General features: G+C 29.5%; 1 protein-coding gene across 3 annotated transcripts; it reads left to right on the top strand.

Annotated features, from left to right (window-relative positions):
- The first annotated feature begins 4,704 nt into the window (after nt 1–4,704).
- On the top strand, nt 4,705–8,798 carry LOC140842360 (disease resistance protein RPM1-like). Of its 3 annotated transcripts, none has more exons than XM_073210190.1 (2): nt 4,705–4,871; nt 5,049–7,929. In XM_073210190.1, the coding sequence occupies exon 2, from the start codon at nt 5,077–5,079 to the stop codon at nt 7,858–7,860; it is 2,784 nt and encodes a 927-aa protein (XP_073066291.1). In that variant the 5' UTR covers nt 4,705–4,871; nt 5,049–5,076; the 3' UTR covers nt 7,861–7,929. The 3 variants fall into 3 exon arrangements, with proteins under 3 accessions (XP_073066291.1, XP_073066290.1, XP_073066292.1); XM_073210189.1 differs by lacking the exon at nt 4,705–4,871 and adding an exon at nt 8,128–8,798 and having other exon boundaries at nt 4,880–7,878; XM_073210191.1 differs by lacking the exon at nt 4,705–4,871 and having other exon boundaries at nt 4,880–7,039; nt 7,139–7,929.
- The last annotated feature ends 3,001 nt before the right edge of the window (nt 8,799–11,799 follow it).

The following is an 11,799-nucleotide window of genomic DNA, read 5'->3' on the forward strand; positions in this document are numbered from 1 at the left end:
TGTTTAGAACACAATTGAAAATTGATAACAAAATATATAATAATAGAAACTTTAATTTTAAAAACATTTTTTTATCTAAAATATTGTCATAATAAATAATGAATCATAAGTGAAATCACTAAATTATTGATTAAATATTTATTTAATTATTACTTAAATCAATTTATCGGATTTGTCAAAAAATTAGCATTTCTTATCATCTACATAAAAATATCAAGAGCTTCATAAATTCATTGATATTAATTAAAAAAAATTAATTTAAATACATAAAAAAATTCTTAAGTTCCTAAAAAAATTATTTTATAGTTATATTTTAAATATTAAACATTTTATTAGAAGTTTTAAAATTTTCGTATTTTTTATCAACTATATAAAAATATCAAGAATTTCACAAATATATAGACATTAATTAGCAAAAATAACTTAAATTAAATATATAAAATTTATAAAAAATAATATAATGTGTTTATAATATTACGAAAAAATTGAAAAATATAGTTGTAGAACTCACAAATTTTATTAGTTATATTTTAAAAATTAAAGCGAGTTACACCAATATATGGGACAAAGGTTTCTACCCCGCAATGAGATGTACAAGTAGTAAAACCACAATTAAAAAATAATTCATTAAAAATATAATTGAGAAAAATATTGTAAAATTGCAATCATAGTATAATTTTACGTTAAAAAAACATTCTTACAAATAATCTTTAACATATTTCAATATCTACAAAATATACGATGCTTCTTAGTTCATATTTTAAAATCAATTTGTTATAAAAGTGACTTATTTATATGTAAAATAAAAGAAAAGATAAGATATAAATATTAAATATTCATTCGCAACCATGAGTAAATACACTAATTTTAGTAACAAATTTTAGCAGCAACAAAGAAAAATCATGGATAAATTGATAAATTCAACATGTATTAATATCCAGAGGTATTTAAGATAGACAATAAATTATAAAAGAATCCATTAAAAAATTATTGATTTAATTTACTAAATTAAATGAAAAGGGTATATTAGAAAATTCACAATTAGAAATCATATATTTATATTTATATTAAATGTTAGATTTTACTAAAAAAATGTAAATAAATAATTTTTATGGCATAAATTTTTTAAAAGAAATATGAATGTGTACTAATGTCCAAATCCATTTAAGATGGACAATGAATTACAAAAAACTCCTAAAAATCCTATTAATTTAATTGCTAACTTAAATTAACAAGAAAATTTAAATAAATAATTTTTTTGGCATAAAAGTTAGGAAAGAAAAAAAATGTGTATTAATGTCCAAATTTAAATTAACAAGAAAATTTAAATAAATAATTTTTTTGGCATAATAGTTAGGAAAGAAAGAGGAATGTGTGTTAATGTCCAAATTCATTTAAGATGGACAATGAATTACAAAAAAAAAAAAAAACCTTTAAGATAACCTATTAATTTGTTTGCTAACTTAAATTAAATTAAATAAATGAACAAGGACATATAAGGAAATTCACAAATGATTATAAATCAAATATATTCACTTATTTATATAACATTTTTCAATTTGCATTATTATAACATAATGACAGCTCTCTCAAATTAACAAAGATTTTTTCATCCAAATATCATTCACAATAGAAAACAATAAAAATAAAATTAAGAGAATAGTAAATTTTTCTAAAACCAAAATTACAATGTATTTAAATGGAGTGCATATAGTGACTGATTCTCTTAATTAACTAAATTATCATAATGATGTTAAAATAAAACCCCTAAACTTGTTATTAAGTTAAATATCAATTGTGTTTTTGCTAACTTTTAACTCCTTACAAATTTTGTTTAACTTTTTCTTTTTTTAGAATAGATATTACACATCAACTCAAATGTTTAAAACTGTATAGTAGCTCAATCGTCATGATTTGATCGATGTATCTAACAAAGACAATTATTGCACTCCAACAATATCAATAATTACACTAATTGCAATATATGAGAATTGATCTCATGATTTTGACTCTTACATATAGCAATTGTAGGATCATGTATTTGCCGCTTTACCAAAAGTTATAACCAGGGTAACGATACAACATTAACTAAAATCTTTTAAAATCGTAAAACAATTCAAACGTCATATTTCGATTGTTATACCTTATATAAACAATTATTGCACCTAACAAATATGATATAGTTGTTAGTTTACATTCTAAAAATCATTTTTTTAAATCAAATTATTCTCACTAATCAAATAATTTCATCGAATACAAATTAGTTTTAATTACTAATAATAATTTAAACACAAATATTAATTGTTAGGGTGACCACTATATGTCCTCACCTATGCTTCATTAAGTTGCAACCATAATAATAATACACAATGAATTGGTAAACATAACTTAGTTAATTTAATAAGTGAGTAATATTAAATACAATTTTGTTATTTTGAAATGTGAAAAACAGCTTATATATATATAAATTCATCATATATAATGCTAAATTAATTAATATGTAGAAAAGAGAAAAAATTATTTTTATGTATGTAATTTCATCATATACAATTAGAAATTAATTAATATATTGAAAAGAAAAAACAATATAACAAATAATATATTATATATGATGATTTCGTAATAAAATAATGCTAATATAATCATCTTTGTATTATGTTTAGAACACAATTGAAAATTGATAACAAAATATATAATAATAGAAACTTTAATTTTAAAAACATTTTTTTATCTAAAATATTGTCATAATAAATAATGAATCATAAGTGAAATCACTAAATTATTGATTAAATATTTATTTAATTATTACTTAAATCAATTTATCGGATTTGTCAAAAAATTAGCATTTCTTATCATCTACATAAAAATATCAAGAGCTTCATAAATTCATTGATATTAATTAAAAAAAATTAATTTAAATACATAAAAAAATTCTTAAGTTCCTAAAAAAATTATTTTATAGTTATATTTTAAATATTAAACATTTTATTAGAAGTTTTAAAATTTTCGTATTTTTTATCAACTATATAAAAATATCAAGAATTTCACAAATATATAGACATTAATTAGCAAAAATAACTTAAATTAAATATATAAAATTTATAAAAAATAATATAATGTGTTTATAATATTACGAAAAAATTGAAAAATATAGTTGTAGAACTCACAAATTTTATTAGTTATATTTTAAAAATTAAAGCGAGTTACACCAATATATGGGACAAAGGTTTCTACCCCGCAATGAGATGTACAAGTAGTAAAACCACAATTAAAAAATAATTCATTAAAAATATAATTGAGAAAAATATTGTAAAATTGCAATCATAGTATAATTTTACGTTAAAAAAACATTCTTACAAATAATCTTTAACATATTTCAATATCTACAAAATATACGATGCTTCTTAGTTCATATTTTAAAATCAATTTGTTATAAAAGTGACTTATTTATATGTAAAATAAAAGAAAAGATAAGATATAAATATTAAATATTCATTAGCAACCATGAGTAAATACACTAATTTTAGTAACAAATTTTAGCAGCAACAAAGAAAAATCATGGATAAATTGATAAATTCAACATGTATTAATATCCAGAGGTATTTAAGATAGACAATAAATTATAAAAGAATCCATTAAAAAATTATTGATTTAATTTACTAAATTAAATGAAAAGGGTATATTAGAAAATTCACAATTAGAAATCATATATTTATATTTATATTAAATGTTAGATTTTACTAAAAAAATGTAAATAAATAATTTTTATGGCATAAATTTTTTAAAAGAAATATGAATGTGTACTAATGTCCAAATCCATTTAAGATGGACAATGAATTACAAAAAACTCCTAAAAATCCTATTAATTTAATTGCTAACTTAAATTAACAAGAAAATTTAAATAAATAATTTTTTTGGCATAAAAGTTAGGAAAGAAAAAAAATGTGTATTAATGTCCAAATTTAAATTAACAAGAAAATTTAAATAAATAATTTTTTTGGCATAATAGTTAGGAAAGAAAGAGGAATGTGTGTTAATGTCCAAATTCATTTAAGATGGACAATGAATTACAAAAAAAAAAAAAAAACCTTTAAGATAACCTATTAATTTGTTTGCTAACTTAAATTAAATTAAATAAATGAACAAGGACATATAAGGAAATTTACAAATGAAAGTGGTATATTTATATGTATGTTAGATTTTAAGCATACATCATTAAAGTTCAGTAATAATTTTGTGTTGAATTTAATTTTTTTGAAAATAAAACGTAAAACTGCATTTTGGAATATAGTTTGAGAATATTGAAATTTTATAATTGGAATAGAATATATTTGAGACCTGATTAAAAATTAATCCACAGTAATTATTCTATTCAATACATGGAAAGGAAGAAAAATAATAAATTAAAATTTATTTTTATAGCTTTTAAACTTCCGAAATATTTAGGAAATTGTACGTAGACACTTGAAATAAACACTATCTTAATATCTTAGTTAAGTCCGTATTTAATATTATAATACTCAATTTTTTTTTTCCGGTCTAAAAAAAAATCATGGAACAACTGGATTTATTTCATCCTACTCATATAGATATTATTCCATAATAAGATGGATGATCAAGATTTTTCCATAAATAGAATCTCATCTGCCGTGATGCCATATAAATTCGATCGCAATTATTATTTCCATCCACACACACAGCAACTTAAATTTGACGTTTATTGGGATGAAATAATAATTGCGATTGACCAGTGCTCCGAGTCTCACCCGACTCCATACGCTACCTATCTCATCAATTATGTGCTTCTTCGACTTATAATATATATATATATATACACACACACACTCTCTCTTTGATCTTGATTCCTCTTTGTAAGTTTTCTACTTCAGCATCAGTATCTGTATTCAATCATTATTTCCTCCACTGAATGAAGTCAAAAAATTATAGAATTTTTCTGAATATTATTCGATTTAGAAGAACGATTTTAAAAGTGAGCTTCTGGTTGTAGATTTAATATTTGAGAATGTTTCCTCGTAATATTCTTGCAGTATTCCACGGATTTGGAGAAAATATAAAATGACCGAGAGTGCAGTATGCCTTCTCTTCAATCAGCTTGATATCTTGCTCCGACAGGAGAAAGAATTGCTTAGAGGGATTGGAAAAAATGCCGTGTACATTCGAGATGAATTGGGACACATGAGGGCGTTCCTTCGAGCTGCTGATGGAAGAGAAGAAAATGATGCCCAACTCAAAGAATGGGTCAAGCAAGTGCGTGAAATCACTTACGACACTGAAGATGTTCTTGCAATGTACATGCTCCAATTCGCCAATCAACGTCGTAACACGAGTGGATGGAGTCGGTACATCAAAAAGATGTGTGCCATGGTGAAAATTTTGAGAGCTCGCCATCGAATTGCTTCTGATTTCGAAGAAATCAGGTTGAGACTCGACAACGTTTCTAAGAGTCGCGAGAGATTCAAAGACGTGTACGATGATATGAATGAACGATCGAGCAATAACACGTATGACACTCGAGGTGATGCGCTTCTGTTGGAAGAAGCAGAGGTCGTAGGCATCGAAAAGCCAAAGAAACAACTTTTAGAGTGGCTTATGCAGAGCGATGATGAGCTTAAGGTCATTTCAGTGGTAGGCATGGGTGGTTTGGGTAAGACAACCCTTGTTAAGAAGATCTATGATGATGCATCGGTGAAGGCCAATTTCAATAGCCATGTGTGGATCACTATATCAGAGAATTTCAACTTGGAGCATCTTTTGCGAGACATGATTTACCGTCTTGCAAGTGAAATCATGCTTCTACCGCCTCAAAATCTGGAAGCAATGACTGGTGGTGAAATGAAAGAGTATGTTTATAAGTTTCTCGAGGATAAAACTTATGTTATCGTCCTTGATGATGTTTGGAAAGTTGATGCATGGAAATCCATTAGATACGCATTTCCAAGAATGAGTGCTCGGGGCCGCATCATCATCACCACACGCTTTCACGACGTAGGCAATGTTGCTCGCTGCGAGACCAATGGTCATCTATATCATTTAAGTCCTTTGACTGCTGAAAAATCAGAAGAGTTGTTTCATAGAAAGGCATTCCCACGAAATTCGTGTCCTCCATATTTAGATGAAATCTCAAACAGTATCTTAAAGAGATGCGAGGGTCTGCCGCTTGCAATTGTTGTTATTGGTGGCCTTTTAGCAACCAAGAACAACAATCTTGAAGATTGGAAAATGTTTGAGCGTACCATTGGTCTTGAATCACAAGAAGACTCTCTGAAAGGAATGAACAAATTAATGTCTCTCAGCTATTACGACCTACCCTACTATCTCAAAGCTTGCTTCTTATACCTGAGCATTTTTCCAGAAGATGAATTCCTCTTAAAGTGGAAAATAATTCGACTATGGATTGCAGAAGGTTTCGTGGACGCAAAAGAAGGAAAGACAAAAGAAGAAGTGGCAGAGTCCTACCTTAACGAGCTTCTAAACAGAAGTCTAATCGAGGTAGCAGATACATATTATGATGGAAGACCAAGAAAGTTTCGTATCCACGACATTCTACGAAACTACATCATTTCAAAATCAATGGAACAGAATCTTCTCGTTGTATCTCGTGGAGAAGAAATGAATTGTCCTGATAAGATTCGACGCATGGCGATTGATACTACATTTAACGACACGAAAGAACACTACAATGTTCAATATCTTCGCTCTTTGTTTTGGTTGGATTTTGTAGATTCAAAATCTGGATTGGTCTTTCAAAAGGTTTTGGGTGGTCGTTGTAGACTATTGAAAGTTTTAGATATAAGAGGAGCTCCAATAGATAGCATTCCAACTGAAGTGTTCGAACTCTATTACCTCAAATATCTGTGCTTAAGGAGCACAAACATCAAGCACATCCCAAAATCAATCGGAAATCTTCGCAACTTAGAGACCTTAGATCTCAAGAAATCCAAAGTGACCGAATTGCCCGTTGATATTCTGAAGCTCCAGAAGCTTCGGCATCTCCTAGTATACTCATACTACACCGCACGTATATACCCATTTCATTATGTTGCTCGAAGCTTGAAGGCTCCATATTTAATAGGATCCCACTTGACATCCTTACAAAAGCTTTGTTGGATTGATGCAGATGAAGCAGATGGCATTAAAATAGTGCGAGAAATAGGAAAGCTAACTCAACTCCGAAGATTATGCATTACAAAGCTGAGAAGAGAAGATGGAATGGATCTTTGCTTGTCGCTGGGGAAGCTTACAAACCTGCGGTCATTATACGTTTCATCCATCGAGGAGGATGAGGTGCTGGATTTGGATCACTCTCTATCTTCATCTTTGCCATTTCTTCGTAAAGTGTTTTTGCATGGCCGTCTGGAGAGGTTTCCTCGGTGGCTGTGTTCCATTGATGGGCTCACCGAACTACACTTGAATTGGAGCAGATTAAGAGAGGATCCATTACTACACCTTGAAGGTTTGCCCAATCTGGTATGCCTAAGAATGGTTTTATTTTCATTTGAAGGTGAAGAATTAGTTTTCAAGGGCAGAAAATTTCAGAAGCTCGAGATATTGGATATATTGGAACTAAGAGGATTGAGACGTGTAATAATAGAGAAGGGTTCCATGCCTCATTTGGAACAACTGAGATTTCGGGGTTGTGAACTAATGGAGGAGTTGCCAAAGGGCGTGGAGCTTTTAAGCAATCTTCAGTTTGTGGAGTTCATAAACATGTCGGAGATATTCATTGGGAGACTTGCTGAGCAGAAATACAAAGGAGGGCTTGACTGGAAGCTTGGCCATGTTTCCAAACTTGAGGTTTGGAATCTAGTCAATGATGAATGGAAACTACAATTCTTGTAGATTGGTGGAATATGGATGGTAAGTATAATAATATACTTCATGATAGACGAATTACTTTCAACTATCAAATTGAAACAATGAAATCTTACAATTTATTCATTAATTTTTATAAATTAATGAACCAGTACGTCGAGTTCTCATTGAATGCATCTTAAGCCAAAACAAATTATATTTAGATAAATTAATTGATCTAATTATGTCACTCAGCTATTACGACCTACCCCTACTATCTCAAAGCTTGCTTCTTATACTAGAGCATTTTTCCAGAAGATGGATTCCTCATAAAGTGGAAAATTAGTCAACTGTGGATAGCAGAAGTTTTCATGGACGCAAAAGAAGGAAAGACAAAAGAAGAGTGGCAGAGTCCTACCTGAACGAGCTTCTAAACAGAAGTCTAATCGAGGTAGCAAATACATATTATGATGGAAGACCAAGAAAATTTCGTATCCATGACATTCTACGAAACTACATCATTTCAAAATCAATAGAACATAATCTTCTCGTTGTATCTCGTGGAGAAGAAATGGATTGTCCTGATAAGATTCGACGCATGGAGATTGATATTACATTTAATGGCACAAAAGAACCCTACAATTTTCAGTATCTCCGCTCTTTGTTTTGGTTGGAGTTTGTGGATTCAAAATCTGGATTGGTCTTTCAAAAGGTTTTGGGTGGTTGATGTAGACTATTGAAAGTTTTAGATATAAGAGGAGTTCCAATACTTCCAATAGATAGCATCCCAACTGAAGTGTTCGAACTCTGTTACCTCATTAAGGAGCACAGACATCAAATTCATCCCAAAATCAATCGGAAATCTTCACAACTTAGAGACCTTAGATCTCAAGAAATCCAAAGTGACCGAATTGCCCGTTGATATTCGGAAGCTTCGGCATCTCCTAGTATACTCATACCACACCGCACCTATATACTGAAAAGAATATATTACTCTTTAATTATTTTCTTTTATTGATATATCAATTTATAATTTTATTATATTGATAATATCAATTTAGAGTTTTACCTTCCTGGACTATGAGGTTTGATTTATCTCATTTGTTTTTAATTGATATTTATCTCTAAATATTGTTTCCATATATTGTAAGAATATTTTATGGAATAAATCCTAGGTCACATACACACATATAAATATAGAGAGTAAGCACGGCCGCGGGTGGTTTTTTGTAGAGAAGAAAAGTGAAACAGAAGAATTTTGGTGATAAATTCATCGCTTTGGTGTGTTGCTGATATGTCATGCCCCAAAACTCAGGGTTGACATCGGCATTGTTTAACAATCAGAAAATTGAGAACAACCAGCCTCGTAGCACAGTATAAACCAAAACCAGTTTATATCATAATTCAAAAGAACTAACATTATCTTTACAACCCAAATGAAATAGTAAAGCGAATGCGTTTTACAATTAATTGACATAAAATTCGAAATATCTATCTACTACTGATTTTGCACATCACCAGCCCCAAAAGTGATCGGACTCTTCTTCCTCATCCAGTTCTTCAGTTCTATCCGGGAGGAGATAGTAAGGGGTGAGTATTTTGAGAAATACTCAGCAAGTGGAGGCCGTATCAAGCACAATATAACAACATGCATAAATTTCGAAAATCACATTACTTGCATACATAATTCATAACACATGCATAACATTGACCATGATTCCTTTACTTTCTATGGTTTACTAATATCAGTTCCTAATTTTATTTCTCTAAGGGGGCGAGGCCATATAACGATTACAATCTCACCGTATAAGGGCTATAAACATGTCATATTGAGATTCTCACTCATATAAAGTCGAATAATAGCAGTGCCCAAAACCACATGACAAACAACACAAGAAAAAGGAATTTGTACTCGACCAAATTTTTGAAAAAAAACATATGCATAAACCGAAAGTTTAACTTTAAAACAAGCCAATTTACTGTATTTTTAAGTGCTAAAAACTTCTGTGCACGGCTTTGTATTGGATCGCCTCTTGCTCCTCGTTCGGGTAGAACTTCGGCTCACAAGCTAGGCTAACTTTGGACGATTTTTGGTGCAAGGTTTCGGCTAGTACAGCTGCTTGAATTTTCGAATTTGCAGCAAGGATTTCGAAAATTTGTGGTGTGAGAATGTCTAGGGATAATGGAATATTTATAGGTAAAGGGAAGAGAGCTAAATTTGGTACTCAGATCATACCCAAAATTGTGCCAAATCTCATTAAAATCGACTCCAAATATTCCTTCCATGGCTGATGATTTAGCTACCTAAATTTTGGATTTTTTATTCATTGATTCCCAAAATTCGAAATCTTTCAATATTCTCTACCCAAAATTCGAAAATATGCTTGCACAAGTGTAAATATTATTGACTTGGCAATAAAGATTCCCAAACAATTATTTTCTGTTATGAAATTCTTATGCTAATACAATAATCAAAATCCTATGCTTTTGAAATTTTCTTACTCTTCTGAATTTTTTTTATTCAAAATGTTCGGTTTGGATGGCAACGAACGCTTGCCAAAAGTTGGGTCGTTATGTAATTGCTTGGGCCCATCCCGGCCCAACTACCCCCGGCTCTTATACTCTTGTTGTTCTCTTTCAAATTCGTTTAGTTTGTTGGATAAATTCACTTAACAATATATTTTAAATATCAAATAATTAATTTTTGAATGATTATGATGAATTTTAAATTAATCTCAATAAGTAAGATTTTCTTTGAACAATACAAAGACAAAACGATATCTAGATTAGTTTACACGATTATTTTTGGATATTTGATTTGAAATTTTTTATGTAAGCCGTCAAAAATTAAAGCTAAAGATTAAAGGCCAATTACGTACATTTCATGGGTACGTGAACAATTGCGTTGAGTCGGAGATCCATCACACAAAAGTTTTTTGCTTCTAAAAATTAAAAAAACAAATAAAGAAAAAGTTAACTGCTTAACGATTTAAGATATTAAACAAGCGATTTAATTGACAAGATACGTACATTATAATTAGCACCCTACTTGTTTGCTATTAATTATCCAATAAACTTTTTTGAAATAATTAATTTCCCAAGTTATACTCAAATGTCTTAAATTAATAACGTTACGAGTAGTGATACTAATTAGTTTAAAGTAATAAACTCATTAACTGTTACATAAGATGTAAAAACCATCTTTAATTTATCAATCATTATATTTTTCATATCTTCTGTTTCATTTCGTGTGTTTTTCTCACATAAGATAATGACATTTTTTTACATATATTTTACTGATGTTTTAGAATAGAATTTTCAAGAGGGAGAATTGAGATGGGGTCGTTCGAAATTATGCGGGTAACTTGTATTTTGCTTTTGTGCTTCTCGGCTGTTCTACAGAAGCAAATCCTAAAGAAATATACAAAGATTCTAAACGAGCATTGGAAGTTGTTAGGATTATTTCGTCCGACAGATATCGAAAATAATGAAAATATCAGAATAGGATGAAAAACAGTAAATTCGTGTTTTGTCAGAATTAGATGTTGTGCCAGATGTTACAACATCTCGGACAACATCTACACGCAGCGGAAAATTAACTTTTATAACACAAATTCACTTTAAATAAATAGATGGACAAGATTGAATATGCACAAGTATAAATACTTGTGCGGTGCCTTATGGCAAAAATTAATCATTAGAAAGATCAATTGTTTACAAAAAATCTAACACTAGTGATTATGACAAAAATCAATTTCCTCAACAAGTTGAGGAAATAAAGCTTTCTAAAAACAACCAACAATATTAAAACATGAATAAGAAAGCAAAAACGAGATCCCTAAAAACACGAGCAGCTAAACACGATCTTCAGCCAACATCGTTACGGATGTTGTCTGTAGATGTTGGCAGCATTCAGGGCAACACGTAAACCAGCACTCTTCAAAACAGCAACGTCTCTTGAATAAAGTTTTCTCTGAAATTCTGAAC

The sequence above is a fragment of the Primulina eburnea genome, chromosome 10 (assembly GCF_022965805.1).
Source record: "Primulina eburnea isolate SZY01 chromosome 10, ASM2296580v1, whole genome shotgun sequence".
NCBI lineage: Eukaryota > Viridiplantae > Streptophyta > Magnoliopsida > Lamiales > Gesneriaceae > Primulina > Primulina eburnea.